This window comes from Calonectris borealis, chromosome 21, assembly GCF_964195595.1.
Source record: "Calonectris borealis chromosome 21, bCalBor7.hap1.2, whole genome shotgun sequence".
Lineage (NCBI taxonomy): Eukaryota > Metazoa > Chordata > Aves > Procellariiformes > Procellariidae > Calonectris > Calonectris borealis.
The window spans coordinates 8,804,233-8,823,123 of NC_134332.1; the positions used below are offsets into that span (position 1 = coordinate 8,804,233).

The 18,891-nt window shown below is 55.2% G+C and overlaps 1 protein-coding gene across 1 annotated transcript in view; it reads left to right on the top strand.

Annotated features, from left to right (window-relative positions):
• The window catches only part of RXRA (retinoid X receptor alpha), a 115,187-nt gene that overhangs the window by 77,327 nt on the left and 18,969 nt on the right, over nucleotides 1–18,891 (top strand). The window contains exons 2-4 of the mRNA XM_075170687.1: nucleotides 371–636; nucleotides 5,614–5,764; nucleotides 6,684–6,863. Coding sequence (XP_075026788.1) covers nucleotides 371–636; nucleotides 5,614–5,764; nucleotides 6,684–6,863 — 597 coding nt within the window. The remainder of the gene's footprint in view (nucleotides 1–370; nucleotides 637–5,613; nucleotides 5,765–6,683; nucleotides 6,864–18,891) is intronic.

The following is an 18,891-nucleotide window of genomic DNA, read 5'->3' on the forward strand; positions in this document are numbered from 1 at the left end:
CAGCGTGGAGGGCATCTGTCTGCTCCCGTGGTAGGGTTTCTACCCGTGCGTCAGCCGGAGCAGCGCTGCTGCCTCTGCAGCAGAGTTTAGAGCCGGGTACTGCGGGTGAGCGAGATGGAGGCGGGCAGTGACGACTGGCTCTCGGGGTGGAAATGCTCTCGGTGCCTGTCTTAACGCCTGCGTAGGTACTCCAGCAGAAGGTGATTTTGAGAGATGGAGGATGCATTGGGAATTTCGGGGGCAGGTTGAAAAGCAGCCCCTCGGCAGGGCGAGGAGCGGGGGGCTGCTGCTCAGGGCTTGCTGCAGCGATGTGTCAGAGCCTGTTCTAGGCGGGAGACTCAGCCCCATTTCTCTCTTTCCTCTTTTACAGATTTCTCCAACCAAGTCAATTCCACGTCCCTGAACTCCCCCACGAGCCGGGGGCCCATGGCCACCCCATCCCTCCACCCGTCCATCGGGCCAGGCATCGGCTCCTCGCTGGGCTCCCCGGGCCAGCTCCACTCACCCATCAGCACCCTGAGCTCGCCCATCAATGGCATGGGACCTCCGTTCTCCGTCATCAGCTCCCCCATGGGCCCGCACTCGATGTCCGTCCCCTCCACCCCCAGCCTGGGATTCGGCACCAGCAGCCCGCAGGTAAGGGGAAGGTGACGGGGACATCGCTGCTGCCTGTTTAGCCGGGGAGAAGCCACCTCCATGGGTTCCCCATCCAGACCCGGCTCTGGTCTCCCCGCTGCAAGCCCTGGCTCGCAGGAGGCTGCGCTGGCCAGGCAAGCACAGGGAGATAAACCCCAGCGCAGGCAGGCGCCGAAGGGTGGCAAAAAGCAGAAGCCCAAGGGGCCAACTAAGCCGGAGGCGTCCTGTCCTCTGGCCAGAGCTGGGTGGCTGCAGCCGCCTTTGGGTGGGCTACGGGAGACCAGCACAGCAGGAGTACGGCCATTCTTCATCTCCCATTGCTTGTCCCCTCCAGTCCTGCTCTGTCCGTCCCTAGGCTGGGTGTGAAAGGGGAGCAGCGACTACCCCTGTGTCACCTGGGAGCCGGTGTAGCTCTGGCAGGGGCCAGAGCCACCCTAGGACTCTCTGCACCCCGTGCTTCTCGCCCGAGCAGTCCTGTCCCCTCCCCGGGAACTGGCATGTCCCCTCCGGGGCCAGCCCGCATCCCCATGGCGTGCGCCGAGGGGTCCCCTGCCCGCTGCCCCGCGCCGGCGGGGCTGCCTTCTCCTCGCAGGGGACGGACTGGCGTTCGCTGGCTGAAGATTATGTAAAAAACCCTCCAACTACAGAGAGATAAGCTCTTTTTAAAAATAGCAAGATCGGGGCGCGCTGGCCAGCCCCTGCCACCTGTTGCTGGCTGCTCACCCCGAATATGTTTAGTAAAAGGGCAGATTAAGGAATCGGCCGCCACCTGCCACTCGCCGCGGGTTTATTTATTCCAGGCTCTCTCTGGGAGTCAAGCACCTGCCGGCACCTTTATTTTTAAATATTGGCCTGATTTATTTCCAGAGATAACAGGTCTTTCTACCCGGGGCTGGGGAGGGCTGTACTGTGCTGAGTCCCGTCCCCGGGGACCCCCAGACAGCTTCCCCAGGACCCAGCATCCCTGTGCCGGATGGAGAGGCGGCAGCTTTAGTTGCCTTGTGATGAGCTTCTCCCATGCAGGATCGGGCCCGTGACCCCCATAGACGTGTGGGGACCTGCACCCCACAGCCTGGTGCCGCGGGGTCCGGCCGGTGCGGGAGATGAGGGGATGGACATGCCGCCTCCCGTCCTGTGGCCGAGGGAAGGGGAACTGAAACGGCGCCTGGGAACGGGCGTCCAGAGCAAAATTAGCAGCGAGTGCGCCAAAATGGAGGGGAAGGAGTGGGAAGGGGGGATGTGAAGCAATGCAGGGGTGAGCCACAAGCTGGGGAGGAAACGGGGAAGGGGCGACGCACCCCCGGCGTCAATTCTAAGGCGCGGTTTGCTTTAGGGATCGGCGAGCCAGGGGAACCGAAATAAAACACAGCCACAGGGCAGAAAGGGGAATTGGGAGCGTGGTCAGCTGGTGCTGGGGAGCGAGCTAGCAGCGGCGGCCCCAGCCCTCTCGGCGCGGTGCAAGCGCCCGTCCTTTGTTCAGGGACTTGTCTTAAGTGGTTTTCCTAGAGGTGACAGTTAGGAGGTCTTCAGCCTAATGGCTCCTGCCATCTGTTCCCTGTCTGGGCGCATTAGGTCCCTGTCCCCGTCCCCGTCCCTGCAGCGGGCAGAGGCGCCTACCTGGGCCGGCGGAGGAGTGCGGGAGGAGGAGGAGGAGGGTGCGGGCAGGCAGCGGGGCTGATGCTCGGAGGGGAGCGCAGCCCCCCGTGCCACTGCACCGGTCGGCAAAGCGCCGGGGGTAATGAGGCGTGCGGCCCCCGTCGCCGGGTGGGGATGGCACTGATGGAAGGTGGTTTGAATCAGATGGCAGATGCCACTTGCCATCAGGCCATGCCTCGTCACCTCTGGAAAGCCAGCAGAGCAGAAGGGCACGGGGCGTGTGAGGTGCGGTGGGTCCCGCAGGGTGGGTCCCCTCCACCCCAGCTCCTGCCGGCACCGGGGTGGGAAGGAGCTGGCAGGCTCCCGAAAGCTGGGGTGCTATCCCTCTCCCATTTGGTCCAGCGGAGGAGAGGAGCCAGCAGCCCTTGGTGCCAGCGCCGGAGGATGCTCAAAGCGCTCCCGGAGCCCTCCCTCCAGCACTGTGCCCTTTCCAGGACCTTGCACGGTTTCCAAACGCAGCCCCAAAATCAGGGCGCGAGGCAGGGTGTCCTGCCGTGGGATCCCAGCACCCAGGCAGCCCCCAGGCCCCCTCGGGAGGGGATGCTGGCACTGAGCTGGGCCGGGGGTGAGGTGTGCGGGGCAGGAGCAGGCTGAAAGCAGGGGTAGTTTGCAGTGGTGAGCAAGGTGCCAGCCGGACCTGGAGGCTAGACCCAGCAGCTCTGCTGCTTACTGGGATTTAACACGTATTTAAACCCTCTTAACTAAAAATTCTGGGAAAACAGGAAAAAAAAAGCAGGATTTTCAGTAAGAGCTGAAAGGGAGGGACTTTCCACACGGTTCACAGGGCTGCGCCGGCGCAGCCGCCCCAGGCATCGCTGGCAGCAGCTCGGGGCGCCCGGGGGTGAGTGGGGAGAGATCAGACGCGGGATTAGGCTTTTACAGAGCCGCTCTCTGCCTTTGCACAATGCTCTTTGTAAGGGTGCCTGGGGGACTGGAGAAGGGTTTTTTTTTTTTGGACAGGAGGAGGAATAAAGCTCTGCTTGCCAGGAGGGACAGGATTCGGTCCCTGGTGCAATGAACTGAACAGGGAAGGGAGAGGAGCCATGGAGTCCCGGCATCACTGGGGAAGCAGAGCACAGGTTCCTCCCTCGTCCCCGCTTGCTTGCTGAGCCGGAGCAGTCCTGCCCCGGAGCAGAAGTGCTGTGCCAAGGCGGGGGGCTGCTGCCTCCCCTTCTGCCTCCTCCCTGCCTGCACGTGCTGCTGGTTTCGCTCGGCGTCCGCCAGCGGGGAGGGGAAGGCACGGGGCAGGCGCCGGGGCGGTGTGGGAACCCCGGGGTGCACGTGGTGCCTCCGCTGAGGTTTCAGGCCGGCGCTGCGAGAGGAACCGATGACTTCCCCCACCCTGTTCCGGGGCTGACTCAGCTCCAACCGGGACGTCCTGCTGCTGCACGGGGCCACGGAGGGCGGCGGGACCCCCACCCCCCTGGGCTGGTGCAAGGGCAGGGTGCAGCGCTTGCCCCGTCTTGCTCTGCCCATCGTCCCCCCCAGATGCTCTCGGGGGGCTGCTTGGGCTGGGGGAAGTGGTGGCGAAAGACTTACCTTCAGCAGGCAGCCGATGGCCTCTGCCCTCGCTCCCATGTGGCAGCAGCGTGACATGAGCCATAGCCACCAGTTGCACCTGGGAAATGACTCCGTTTCCCAGGAAGCGCACTGGGAGGAATTGCTGGAGCTGGTGACCCCGAAGCCATGGAGGGATGTGCCGCAGCAGTGCCGGCAGCCCCTGCTCGCAGGGTAGCGCAGAGGGAGGCTCTGTGCCTGGGGACCCACAGATCCCAAAGGGAGATGCTCGTGCCTGGGACCCGCTCGTCCCTCCGCTCTCTGCCCTATCGCAGCGTAACCCAACAGCAGCTAAAGCCCAGGAGCGTATCCCTCGGTGGCACCGGGTCCCGGCTGCCTTTGATTCATCAGCTGGCACAGGCAGGCGGGAGAGGGAGGCAGATCCATCACATTTCTCCAGGGTGGGTTTACCTTGCTCTGTTCTGCGGTTATTAGTCATCTGCCTGCTAAATATTCCCCACCAGCTTGGAGACTTTAAAGCCAGAGGAACGGCTGCGCTGCTCTAATTGACAGATCACAAGCCCTGGGACTTCCCTGAATTAATTTGTGACAAGTGCAATTGCTGAGTATCTCTATTAGGGTAGCGAAACACAACAAAGCGAAGCACAAATCCTGCGTATCCAACCTGGATTTAGAAGTTGGCAGGGACGGAGGCTCCCCAGGAGGACAGCCGCAGCAGTCCCGGCCGCCGCTGCATCCCGAGCTGACCGAGCCTGGCTCCCTCGTCCCCCCCCGGACCTCCTTGAACCTGCCCTGGGCTGGGCAGGGTTGCTGTGAGCTTGTCTCCCTTTTCGAGATGGGTTGATCCTACGTTTCCATGCCTTAGTTTCTCTCTGTACATGGGGAAGTAGACCCTGCTTTGCTGCAGAGGGCGATGTGGGGATCAACTCAGGAATCCTTCACTCAATACCAGCGCCCCAGGGCCGTGCCAGCACCCAGCTTCCACCCAGTTCTCTGCTTTCTTCACTGACTGCTGGGGACCGAGCTCACTGGGGAGGGAAGGAGAGGCATGTGGACAGACTGTTGGAAGGCTGGAAGTTGCAGAGAAGTATCCCACCCAAGCCTGCTCTGGAAAGCCAGGCCCCATTGCATCTGGGATCTATTTATTTGCTGTGAAGCTTTCCTTTGGAGATATAATGCTAAAAGGATGTCTATAAATTGCAGAGCTAAAGCGCGAGTGTCCTGGCCTTCATCATCTGTGCAAGCGCTCGCTCCCAGCCAGCAGCTCTCCCACGAACCATCGCTGCAAATCATCTTCCCTGCTCTGCATCCCGAGGCGGCGTGAAGCCGGGGTGGCTTGCGGGCGCCTGGCCGTGGGGGCTGTGCCGTGGCTGTGCCGTGGGTGGGGGTCTGGCAGGGCAGGAGGAACTCGCCTTCCCCTTAAATCATGCAGGAGCATCCTGGGGCGGGCGGTGTCAGCCCTGCGTGGCTCCTCGTGGTGCACGGGGGACCGGCCGTGTCCTGCTCCTTCTGCCCCAGTGCTGGCAGCGAGACCCGGTGGCATCCTGCTGTGGCTCAGAGCCGCGCCGGCTTTTATGCCAGGGCAGCAGTTGAGCGCTTGTGCCTTTGGTCACGGGACACGTGCCCAAATCCTCCTCTTGGGTGGGTGTTCTAAGCACTACTTGTCCTCACTGGAAGCTTGTCCCTTGCTTGGCCCTCCTGCCCCATGTCTGAATGCATGGGCAAGCCCTGCTGCGGAGCTGGCTCGGCCCCGCATAGGCATGCCCCGGCTCCCCGCTGAGCACTGTGCTTCTGTCTCGGCAGCTCAACTCGCCCATGAACCCCGTCAGCAGCTCAGAAGACATAAAGCCACCCCTGGGGCTCAATGGAGTCCTCAAAGTGCCAGCACATCCCTCAGGAACGATGGCCTCCTTCACCAAGCACATATGTGCCATCTGCGGGGACAGATCTTCAGGTAAGGCTGGTGCCTGCCGCGGGAGGGGCTCGGGGCAGCGTGCTCGGATGCCCTGGGAGAGCGTGGCGAGGGTTTGCATGGCTGCCCGGCTCCCCGCAGCCCAGCGAGCGCAGGCGGGGACTCTCCATCGGGAGAGGAGCTGCCCGTGCCCTCAGAGGAGGGGATGAAAAGTCCCGTATTGACCAGCCTCCCTCAGCCCCTCTGGTCTGGGGCAGGCTCTGAGCTGAGCCGGGAGACCCCAGGTCCCTGCTTAGCAGTGGAGTTATATCCTCAGCCCTGAGCAGCCCGTCTGAAGAGGAGGCGTTAGTGAGTGTCCCTCTCTCTCCCCATCCTTTGATCCTAGTGGTATTGTCACATAGCGCCAGATAAAAAGATGTGCTTCACGTGGAGTCTCTCCACTCCTGGGAGATAAAGATGTGCTAATTCCCTTTATTCTCATGCTGTTTTAAAAGCTTTCTGCTCTAGAAGTGCTCTGGTCACCTAGTTTGGGAGGTCCTTAGGGACACCTCCTGCGCCTGTCGGGGGGCTGGAAGAGGAGGGTGGGCGCGTGGTGCAGAGCGGGCTGGGTCGTGTGTCTGGCATGGGGAGTCTGGATGGGTCGACAGGGGTACGGGGGGCCCCCCCATTTCACTGCTGCACTGCCTCGCCCCTGATGTATGGCTAAGAAATGGCGAGGGCTTTTTCTGGATACAAAGCAGGTTGTAGCCCATGGAGGGCATCCCGATTTTAAGGAAGTCAAGTCAAGGCGAAGCCACTGCTCTTTATCTCCTGCTCACGGCTCCGAGAAACCTCTGCTTCCCCCAGACACGGCTGGGAGAGGCCCTGGGAAGGGCTGATGGTCTTTGGGGTGAGGGAGAGCAAAGGGGGGAACTGGGGGTACTCAGTGCATCCTTTTAACCCGAGTCGCATCCGCCCGCAGGTAAACATTACGGGGTTTACAGCTGCGAGGGCTGCAAAGGCTTCTTCAAGCGCACGGTGCGGAAAGACCTCACCTACACTTGCCGCGACAACAAGGACTGCTTGATCGACAAGCGCCAGCGCAACCGCTGCCAGTACTGCCGCTATCAGAAGTGTCTCGCGATGGGGATGAAGCGAGAAGGTAAGGCAGAGAGAGCCTGACCCGAGCACCCATGGGTGCTGCAGACACCTTTCCTTTGTTAGGAGGCTCCAGCAGGCTCCTGCCTGTTGGCAACGTGGCAGCACCATGTGCACCAAAGCCAGCATGAGACTTGCCAAGGGCTGCCTGCGCCGGAGTGCCAAAAATGCGCGTGTCTCATTTATATTTGGTGTTTGCGCTACAGCCAGGGCCTCTTACGGGCTCCAAAACAGCGCTAGGTCCCAGAATGGTACCCAGATAACGGATGGTTGCACGTTAGTAAACGAGCCAGCACCCAGAGGCACCGAGCACAGCACCGGGGAGCAGGGGGGCAATGAAAGCAGACGGTGCTCGCAAGGTCGTTTGTTGCCCGGGAACTTGCACTCCCCGTTTCGCACCGGCTGCCACGTGGTGGGAGCAGCGATGGCAAATAGACCGAGCTCTTCCCTTTCCCTGCAGAGCCCCATCCAACAGAGGTGTGAAAGCTGTCGGGGCTGAGCGCCTGTCGGGTGACAATTGCTGCCGCCTGGCCTGGCCCTTCTTTCTCCATGCAACACGGGATGTCGCATCCTGGAGAACTGGAGGTGATTAGGGGACATTGGCAAGGTAGAGATCACGTTTAATTCGCTGGTTACTAATCACCGTGCTGCTGGGGAGGTGAGAGGCTCCTGCGCGTGTCCCAGCTGCGCGCTGTTTGTAGTGCACACCTCGCTCGGGAGGGGCGGGGAAACTCGGTGAATTATCGTCCTTCTCCTCAGAGTCCGCTGCTCGGGCACCAGTGCCGAGCCCCGGCTGCTCCAACTCAGTAGCATTCCCTAGCAGTAGCAATAGTGGATTTTTTTCTCATTGGGAAGAAGAAAGAAATTCAGTCTCGTAAAAGATCTCTCTCCCCTTACTGGAATTTAAATTCAGGATCTAAAACTCCCTGGCAGTGCCTCTTTTAAATGCTCTTTTTAAATGCTGATTGCATCTGTTTTAAACTGCTGGCAGAACAGGCTTTTACCAGACATGATGTGAAAATGACCCCGTGGTGCTGCTCAGTTCTCTGCTGCCTTCTCCCCTTACATCTTCAGAGCCACACTAGCCTCCCTGACCGGCCGATAAACCCGTCCCTCTGCCGAGTGGCTCTGGTTGCGGCAAGCAGTGCTGCAGCCCGGGTCTCTTTGAAGAGCACTTAGTCTTGTCTGGAGCATTGATTAAATAGGGCAGCGCCGGAGCTGCCCGAGTGTTGAGCAGACCCCGCCACGCTCAATTTACGGGGTTACCTAAGGACCCACAACGCGCAGAGACTTCAAATGTCAAAGCCGTCTCTGCTGGAGGTGCGGGGGGGGATTGCAGCGGGCTGGGAGGCGAGGGCACCCAGGGGACCTCCCCGGCCCTGCAGAGCTTAACCCTTCGGTGCTGGGCAATGAAGCTTTCTGGCCCAAGCAAGGGTGGGTTGCACAGGAGGCAGCGGCTCGGTCAGGTGTGGCTGTAGCAGAAATCTGGTTGGAGAGAGCACGTGGCTGGAGGGAGCAGAAGAGATGATAACGCGTTGCTTTTGATAGAAACACAATGCACAGCTGGAACCTCCAAGGAACATCACCGGGCAGAGCTTGGGGTGCTCGTGGCCCCTTCCCCACACTCACCCCAAACAATACATGTTTGATGGAGGGTTTCTCTGTGACAAAGAAAAATTGCTCCTGGGAGCCATCACCACAGAGCGATTGCAAGGTTTCCCAACTCTTCATCCTCTGCCTTCTCCTCGCTCCTGTCTTTCTTGTCCTGTTTGCATCATTTCCACCTCGGTGGGAAAGAGGAGACCTCTTAGTCTTAAAAGGAGAGATTGAGACGTTCAGAAAATGCTTCTGAATATGAGTGGTACAGTGCAGGCACGGTGCTTCGTGTGTGAGGGGCTGGCATTGCCCTGGATGCTTTACAGATGGGCAGAGCCATGGAGCGTGCTGGATCCCGCGGGAGATGTGTGGCAGAAGGAGGAAATGGAGGGAGGAAAGTCTAATCTCCAGCCCTGGGAGACTCAGGTGACTAAAAAGAAGCCAAAAAGTCTCCTGTGTGTTCAGCAGCAGCACTTGCTTCTCAGGGCAGAAATGCAGGTGTAGATAGATGTGGAGCATCCCGTTACCCTGGCATTGCCTCCGGGGCCTTGCACCGGCAGCTGGAGACCCACTTTCCTTTCAGACCCCTCGAACATCTCAGCCAACATCTGTAGGGAAGGGAACATCAGCAGTAATGCTTAAATCGGTAGCCTGCACTGACATCCTCTGATCAGGTACCTGCTTCATGCCTACCGCTAACGGTGATTGCATGGGCAGCACCACTAAAATTATAGGTCCATTAATTAATTTCTAAATGGTGGTGGAATTCCCCAGGGAGCACGTACAGTATGAGGACTCTATTAATTCATCTTGATTAACATTATCACAAGGAATACCAAATGAATTCATAACGATCAGCCAATTATTTAAAAGTGTGACAGATGGGATCTTCGTAACTCTAGAAGTGCACTCAGGCGGTGCTGGCTGATCTTCTGATGCTGGCATTGCATGAGCAGAGCTTCAGAGAAGGGCAGAAAGCTGACGCATCGGCAGTCAGTAGATGTTTGGGGTATGATCCCCATGTAGGGAAAGCTGGAATAACTCCCCTGGTGCCCGAGTAAAGCGCTCTCTTGTTATAAACCTAAAAATTCAGTGTCTCATGGCAGGTTTGGAGATGCCCTAGTGTTGTCCTAGACCTGAAAGTGAGAAGTTGGATCTCGCTAAGCTTTGGCTTTGAGCAGCTCTTGAGTTTCGTGTGTGATATCCACCTGATTTGTCAACAAAACGTCTTCTTCCCGTTGCATTCATCCCAGCTCACAGCTGCTGCCCATCCACTCTGGCAGGCAGGAACCTTGTCCTTGTCCTTGTCCTTACACCAGTCCCGCTGCCTCCACACCACCTCTGTTTTGGGGAACAGTTTTGGGCTAAATCCTGCATTGCTAATTCCTTTTGTCTAAATACTCACAGCATAGCTGGCTTTTTATCCTCTAGTGTAAACTGTTGCATCTTTTAAGTAACAGAGCCAGGGTAATGGGCCTCATTTCCCTAAAAAATATCTTGCTCTCGAGACCTAATTTATAGCTGCATAAAGGCATAGCAGATTCCTGCTGGGGAAGTCTGTCTCCTGTAGCCCAAAGGTATTTGTGTGTCATGGAAGTACGGTAAAACCTTCTAAACTAAGTACTAGAGCTCTGGTGAGGGAATAAGGCATCCTGCGTGATGGTGAGCAGTGCTGCGACCTGCAGAGTGATGCTGGGAAGAAGAGGGGTGAGGGCCATGTTCGTACCCAAAAACCTGCACCAGAAGGGTAAAAGAAAACGGCTTGCTTACGTATCTAAGAAGTTGGCTTAAAGGAGTAAAGGCACCAGGACCTCTTGGGCAGCTGATGGAGCTCTGGAAGGGTTTGATCCCAACACCTGGGAAATCTCCGGGTGAACATGCCAAGAGCAGACCTGGAGGGATGGACCTTGACCACGTGCTGGCCAGGACAGACGAGGCAATGTACCCACGGAGGAGGGAGGCAGGGGGTGGCCGCGGGGTACTGTTGGAAGGACGGGGGATTGCTTCAGGGCTACAAGGCTTTGGTTTTGCAATCAGGTCTCGGGGATCTTGGCTTAAAGGGGTGAAAGCTTGCAGAAGTGGAAGATTCCTCCTAGGGCGTGCATCTCTTCTTGCTGCTCCCTGTTAAAAACATTTAAGATAGATCCTGATGCCGTGTCCACGGTGAATGAGCCTCATGGACTCTGAGGTATTGCAGCTCTAATAAATAAGCAACCGGGAGCATTTTTCCCCTATGAATTACTGCCAGCTGTGTGAGGCTTTGGTTTTTGTACTCTGTCTCCCACTAAATACCGGATAGTCAACAAAATTAAGATTACCATCAGGGATCTTGACTAATGCAGGGATTATTATTGTGGGGGTGGCTGTTTGCATCCAGAAGCATAACTCTCTCTGCTTGATCTGTTACTCATTAGGGTCTAAGGTGTCTGTGTATCGGCAGCCTTATATTTTAAAGGGAAAAAGTGGAAACTGCTTTTGAGTTAGAGAGGCAGAGGTCTTGTGAAGAGGTGGGAGTAAACACCGAGGGTCTTGGGATAAAGGCATCTTGCATGCCATGCCGTTAGCTGGGGTTAACTTCAGAGGTGAAGGGGGTCATCAGAGACTACAACTCCACGGCCTCGCGTTGCAGCGCGTCGCTATCTCGTGTGACGAGGTCCCGGCCCCACCATTGCTGGCAACGCCGCCGGATCGCACAGCAAGCAGGAAATACCAGCGAGGAGCCCTTTCTCATGCTCCCGCCGGCCGCCCTTGGACGGCTCACAGGGAGCAGACGTTGGGAACCGGCGCAGCCCGGCCCCGCTCCGTCTCCCGCCTCTCCTTCCCCCAGCGCTGCCTCCGGACATGAGCGGCTCCTGGCGTGAGCCAGACTGTCTCCGTTGGATCTGCTGGGCTGCCCAGTTTGTTAACAGGGCTACCACTTGCCGAGCTGAAGCCTGCAGCCCGAGCGTGAGTGTTTGACGGCGGTGTTTGATGCCGACCGGGTGAAATGGATGTTGATGCATCTCCGCCAGGAAGCTTGTAGCCCATCTGGAGACCAGAAGTCTGTCCTCCCACAGCGGCTGCGGCTCAGGCTGCATAACTGACCCCCAAGATCGCTCCTAAATCCAGGCGCAGATACGTAACAGCAGTGGCCTGGGTATGGCACGGCTGCAGCTTGCCTCTATCAGCTGCCGTGACGTGATCCAGAGTCGTGCTCTGAGGATCCAGGACATCTTCTGTCCGGTTGCATGCCTGATCTCTGACTCCAAGACTTCATTAAACTTCACAGCCTGAGATAATTTTTCCTCTTCCCCTGCGTTTGTGGGTTGGTTTTTCCCCTCTCGCTTGCACTGCCATCGAGCTGAGGGATTTAACCTGGGGGGGGTTAAATGACTTGCAGCATTGCAGGGAGCGACTCTAGTCTGCAGCTCGGAGACCTCCGCCTGTCTCCAGGGAGCTGCTCAGGTAAATCCCTTAGTCCAGAGGGACCGAAGCTTCCCCGTGTTTTAACTTGGGGTGACTTGGAGCTCAGCTCCTGCACTAACACAGCAAGCGGTGAGTTGTGCCTGTTCCCCTCCATGGCTGTGCAGCCCCCCTGCACCCCCCGGAGCCATCCCGGCTCCCGGAGCATCTCTCGGGGCCCACAGAAGCAAGAGGAGACTGGGGAGAAAGAGCAGGAATTCAGGTCTCCAACTCGCTGCCCAAGTGAATGTAAAAGCAGGCAAGTGGCCATACCCCAGTGAAGGGGCAGAGGTCAAGAACACGGTTATTTTTAGTAGTAATTTTGGAATGGAAAATGTCTTTCAGCTTAATGAGCTTGTTTCTTATATCCTTTTAAAGTGCTGCTCTTTAAACCAGCTGGTTAAATGATGCTGGGTTTGTTTTTTGTTTTTAAGGATACTCTTAGGTTGAGAAAAAGGGTTTGGTTTATGATTTTCTCTCATTGCTTTAGCAATGTTGCTGTTTGCTTATACTTCGCAGTGTCCAGCTTTTGAGAGTGAAGTGAGCTAGTGATTTTTGTGTTTGTTTTCCAGAGCCGTTCCCCATGTGGATTGACTGCATGCAGAGATTTCAATCCACTTTTTAACACTCCATTTCACTGAAGTTACATTTTTTTTAACATCATGGCAGTACTTTGCCTATCTTAAAAAAATGCTGTACTCAGTTGAAAATGTTGGAGAAAACCCTACCATTTGTTTCTTGTATCTTGGCTTTTGAGGTTGTTTGCAGTAGTAGAAAGCTGCATCTTTGAAAAAAAAGGAGGCACACGAAAGCAAAGCAGAAGAAACACTGCCTGAATTAGTTTCCTCAGCTATCGTGGCATTTTCGATATAAACAGGTACCTCAGGCATAAGCGCTTCAAGATGCCGATGATACACAGCTAAGTTGTAGCTTCATAAAAAGGCAGCAGAGCCTAATAAATTCCACCGCTAGTGAAACGGAAATCCCCAATAACCCTCCACCCAGCACTTCATAAATAAAGCAGCCACCCACTTGTAGGCTCAGAGAAGACTGAGCAGGTTTGGGTCTTGGAGGCCACCGGAGCCTCTGGGCTCTCCAGGAGGAGGGTGGTGCGTCCTGGTGATGCAGGGGCATCTCCCCAAAATGCATCCAGGTTGGAGCGGTCTGGAAAGCATCATCATCCCTCTTTGCTTTGTGGATCCCTGCATCTGCCAGGGAATGGCAAGGAGCAAAAGGGATGAAGGCAGGAGAGGATCAAAGCATGCTAAGAAGAACGGGAGAGCCACGGCCAAAAAGTGCATCTTCTGTTCGCCCATGGCTTTTGCGCTGCCCGAGAGCCGGGCTGAGCATCGGTGCCTGCCGCCCGCGGTGCCGCGCTCCCCGTGCCCAGGGACGCTGGATCTGTCCCCCAGAGGAAACCCCATTCAGTCCATTTTTGGTGGGAGTGAATCATCCTTCCCCCTCCTCCCCCATGAAAAGAAACAAACCCCAGCCAGTCATCCACGCTGTTGTTCTTGGGAGGATGGATTTTCGTCTCAGAAACAAGTGCTCATCTGTATTAACGCTGGGTAAGTGGTAATTAGGAGCTGCCGTAGCCTCCACATCTCTGCCAGCAAACAAACAAGCCTGCGATGCTCCTACCCACAGGGGCTCTCAGAAATGCCTCTGCCTCGGTGGAAAATCCTGTGCCCTTTGTGCCTCTTCCTCCCCTCGTTAACATTCCTCCGGCACAGAATTGCGGTGCCCGCTGAGCGTGGCAGTGCCCGTGGCGGGTGGCTGTGCCGTGGTCTGGGGGACCCGGCTGCGAGTGCCTGCGTTGCATCTATGACCAGGCTTTAAGAACAGAGCATGCACTTGACATCTTTCTTCTTTTAAAAATCTAATTAGTCTGCAGATCACAGCATCAGGTTTCTCTCCGCAAGCCCAAGGCTTAAAAAGGAAAGAACTTTTGCCGGAGGATTGGGATTCTGGGGTGTTCACACAGCTCAAAGAGCAGGGACTTAGGGACGTTCATCACAAGGCTTGTGATGAAGTGGCAGGAGTTGGGGATGCTGCACTGGTTTCTCAGCAGTGTCCTCCAAGTCCGCCCTAGAGCCTCAGCAAGCAGCTTGTTCTTCTCCAGCAGCTGGAAAGTTCATTACTCAACCGCAGCCACCCGCTCTGGTTGGTTTGGGCACCTGAGCTAGGTTGGTCGCTCACTTTGCAATGGACTCAAACCCGCTTATTTAGCCATCAGATGCTGCACCACGAGCAAAGGCAAGGCATCCAGTGTTGATGTGCACACTGGCAAAGGATGGATCTGGCATTTTTGCACATCAGCCCTTGGACCCGGGCAGCTGAGGCTCATCTGCAGTCCATGGGACAAGGCGTTTTGGTTCTTAAAGAGAGAGAGGTCACCGAGAAGTGGTCTTGACACATGGGGCTCTGTATCTTGCTGTACCATGGCCTGGGGAAGTGCAGATGGGCTGGAGAAGCTCGAGATGAAAAATGACAGCAACCAGCCTTAGGCGAGTACAGGCCAAATCAAGCGGAATAACACGAGAGCCTCTTCATCAGGTGCCATGGAAAACACAGGCTTCTGTCCTTGGCTCGGCTGAGACATAGCTGGAGGAGGTGGGGCTGCCTCTCAGAGCTCTTTGACTACAACATCTTTTTTTTCTTCTCAAGTGGATTGCAAGGTTTAAATGCTTCCCTTATGTTAAGAAAAATCAGACTAGAAAACCTCTCAACCATATGAGTCTCCTTGAAGAAAAATAAAAGCATTGGCACAGCCATCAACACAGAAGAGAGCACGGGGAAGCTCGTCTCTGAAAACACAGCGAGGCAGACAGGGCTGGTGTAACGACAGCTTGGGACTGCTTTGCCTCGCAGGAGAGGGTTTTCTGGGTTGCAGCAAGCAATATGCCTGGCTCGCCTCCTGCCTTTAAGTTGAATAGACCCACACCGATGATCAAATGCTGTGCCACCCTCATGACCAGAAAAATCAGCATCGTTGGGAACAGCACGATCCTAAGAGTGGATCTTGTCTAACAGCTGCAGCCTGCACGGTGAGGTGGAAGGACAAGGACACGGGCTCCTCTCGATGGCTTCCCCGCATCCATCCGAGACAAGCCCCGTAGTTTGTCCAGACGAGCCCGTCTGCTGAGGCAGTAATTGAGTGCGAGGGGAGATGGGAGGGTCACGCTGGCCTTGCAGAGCCCTTGCCAGCCCTTCCCTCCTCCCTCCCAGCCCGCAGCAGCAGGGATGTGTGCTCCAGCCCTTCACCTCATTATCACCATCTTATTGCAGTAAGAGCGGGAGAGCCCAACTGAGGTTTGGAAAGGTCCTTGTAGGTCACGCTGTCAAGTGCCTTGTTATCACGGTAGTTTAATCCTCTTCCCAAGGTCCTCTTGAAGAGAAGCTGGATGTCTCCTTACCCACCCAGCTGAGCAGAAGGGCACAGTGCGGAGGGGGGCATCGATGATGAGCGAGAGAAGGGAGCTAGCAGCAGAACCAGCTCCCCTGAGTTGCCACACCGTGTCCTGGCCTTGCTAATCCTGCAAAGCATCACGTGTGAGACAGGAGGGAGAAGTATCTTGTGGCCTCTCTAGAGTTGAGAATATTTATTTTTTCTTAAATATACATTGATTGTGCCACAAGGGAGAATTTGGGTTGGAGGAGCCAGTCGCAGAACCCCTCTGTTTTTTTGTCTTTAGCCTGTGAGTTTACAACTTACTTGAAAGGAAGAGAAAAATCCAGCAGAAGGAACAAGAACCAAATGATATAATGATCTTTGTTTCTAAATTTTACTGTGTTACAGGGATGGAGCACCATCCATCCCGGCCCACAAGACCTCTGGGAAGCCGAGAAGAACAAGGTATTCCCATTTCAATATTACCAGACAAGCTGCCATGCAGCTACTACGTTTGTATTTCTCTTTTTTAAAAGATAAATAAAAAGCAAAGCCACAAAGAAACCCAGCTCCCAAACCAAATCCATTTGAAAAATGTATTTTTGTCATCTCCACCTTGGTTTATTTGACTAATCCCCAGTGGGAGTGGGGAGTGGACTCTAGACATAAGGTCCTAGGTCTTTATGGTGAGGGGTCTCCTCGCTACTGAAGATTTTCCTTCGCACAAACATCCCATACTGCATAATTTAAAAAAAAAAAAAGCTGATTTGCTTGAATACTTGCTCCTTCTTTCCTTCCCCCTACCCCACCTGCTATTTTTTCCTACATCTCGAGAAACACAGTTCCCGTTCTTTTCTGACATGGCGGTGTCCCGCAGCATCTCTGCTAAGAAGGTGCACCAGCTTGTCGGGTCCTCAGCAGGTCTGGGGAGAGACTGATCGCAGTAAATTGCAGACATCTACCACTGGGCTTATGCCAGTGGAGATCAGAGCCATGGAGGACTCTGCTAAGAAGCTGTATGACTGGCAGCTCTTAGACACTTTTGCCTGCTCCTTGCACCTTGGATGTCCTCTCGGTTCTCCTGAGCTTCTGAAGCACGGGCTGCAAGGATGGCTGCACCTGCGGGGAAGTCCAAGTCTTAGAACCCACAGAATACAAGTGTCTTGAATGCCGACTGCAAGTCCCTGCGCCTTTCAGGACAACGTGTTGGGCTTCCACCCCTGGAGCTGTATGATGCTTCAGGGTGAATCTGAAGCTGGGAAAGTGGAGACACTAAATTTGAAACTAATTCAACCTCTGGAGGAAGTGCCACCCCTGGAAGAACGAGGTGACAGTAAGATGACTATCGGAGAGGAATTCATGTGTGCACTGCCAACTGTACCCCAAGGCCAGGCACAGAGCTGTTGCTCACGTGAAGAATGAAGCTGTTCCCGCTTCATTCCTCGAGCTGCCTGTAGGGATTGAAAATAGCGTCTACAACTGAGTCAACATCTAGAGGAGTCGCTGCCTCGCAGGCATCCCCGAAAGCTACATCCAGCAGCCAGGGCTGGGCAGGTGTCCTGCATCGTTTCCAAGTGAGGAACAGGTCGGGTTCATAACGACCTGGTAACGCGGGTCCTGCGAGCAAGCAGCAACCAAACTTCACGTGGTACAGTCACCTCATCCTGCAGATGCACACCTCGGTGAAGACCTGTGCGTGAAGCAGCTTCTTAGGGGGAAGGGAGGATAACGGCGTCTCTGAGCTCAGCGTTGGGAAACAGTCACTGCTTTCCTGCAGCCCAGAGAGCCAGGGACAGGGGATGGATGGAGGTCATCCAAGCTGCGGCAGGGATGGCAAAGTGATGCCAGGCTTCTCCTGGCTTTGGAGAGGGCTGTCTGGTCTTGGAAACACAGGGGTAGCAAAGCAGGTAACGCTCTCCCTGGCAAGGGCTTGGTTTGTCTTTGGACCTGAGATGCTCGGTGAGAATACGCCATCTGCTCTGCCTGGTGTGTCATTGCTGCCGGCAGCCAGCCGGGCAGGGGCGAGTGTCAAGGGTTTTGCGTGGGGCTAAGCAGGCTGGGATGAGTCAGCTTTCCGCTGACCAGCTCCGCAGCGAGCAGCAGCACCAACTTTCTGGTGCAGCAGCTCAAAGCACAGATCAATAGAAATAACTGCTTACATGTATAATCTCTTTCCATCTGTCTCTTCCATCTATCGTTTATATCAGCTGGATTCAGCCTAATCGCTAGCAAATGCTGTTGTGATGACCTGTAAGATCCACTCTCCTATAACCCTTCAAGTGTATCTGATTCTTCACCCCCAAGAATGTGACTGTTGGTTTTGATGAGGTTGAGATTTGCAGATTTAAGGCTTTAAGTAGCCACTGTCTCCCCAAACCTCTGCAATGCTTTCCCACACATCCCAGTATCCAGCTAAGTCACTGGCGGCTGAGCAGGAGGATGTGTTTTTTGGACTAACACCCCTTCCCGGCGGAGAGGTTGATCTCAGAGCAAGGAACCACACTTTGCACCTTTATCCTTGAGACCTGCTGCGACTGTGCGTCAGGTCTTTGGCATTTAAGTCATTTTATAAAATCCCGTTTGTTGAGGGTTTGCCTTTCTCTTAGGCTTTTCTGTTATTTAGTAGGTGTTTTATCTCTTCTAATGTGCCCAAAGGAGTTTTGGTGCATCTGTGCTGTTGAAGAAGGGTTGGCATTAAGCAAAAATTTCTAGACGTTGGATGATTGAGAAAGCAGGAGTAGGAGTGGGGGGAGAAATTTAAGCCGGATTTTATGTTAGCCTGAAAAAGCGATGAGAAGAATCCGTGCCAGACAAGAGCCAGACGGACAAAAGCCACGACACAAATCTGAGCTCTGACCGCAGCAGCTTACCTGGCTCTGGCAGACCAAGCAGAAAACGTTGCCTGGGCCTTGGGAGCCTTTGCAGCCCATAAACTTAAGAGCAGTTTGCAAAAAATAACCTCTTGCTTTTTGCATAACAGCTTTCACATGGAAGGAGTCTGAACGCTGTTGATGTGCAAGCAAACAGCAATGCTGCACCGGCGGCTGCTGCAGGAGGGGAGGGCGAGCAGTGGAAATCAGCCCCAGGCCTTCGCGTGCTGGGGTGGAGCTGGGTTAATGGGATCAATGTCCATACAGGATTCTTTTAGCATGTGTCTTAATTTCCTGTTTTTTAAGAAATAAGTTTTATATTCTAGGTTTTATTTTTGCACTGGGCATAGAGCTGGTCCCCCTGATTGCCTAAAAAGCCTTCTTGTGTTACAGACAGCTCTGATTTCCCTAGAACAATACCTGTGCCCCTGCTGCTTTCTCTTAACATCACATAACCAGCTTCAAATTCAGCAGAGAGGTAAAGTGTTAGGATAATTGTCAATAAATAGCAGGCCTTTTGCGTCACTGAATGCCTCATTCAGTCCTCAGCAAAGTGCTGGGTAAGTCCAGGGAGTTGTCTTTCATGACCAGTAATGGAAACTCTGTTTCTTGGGCTGTTCCCAGCTAGACTGGGCTAAAACGTACTGTGGGAAACAAGGCGCGTGGAAAAGTGTCTGATTTAGGGTATGTGACATTGTGATTGAGAAAGAGATGGTTACCGATGTAACTGTCTG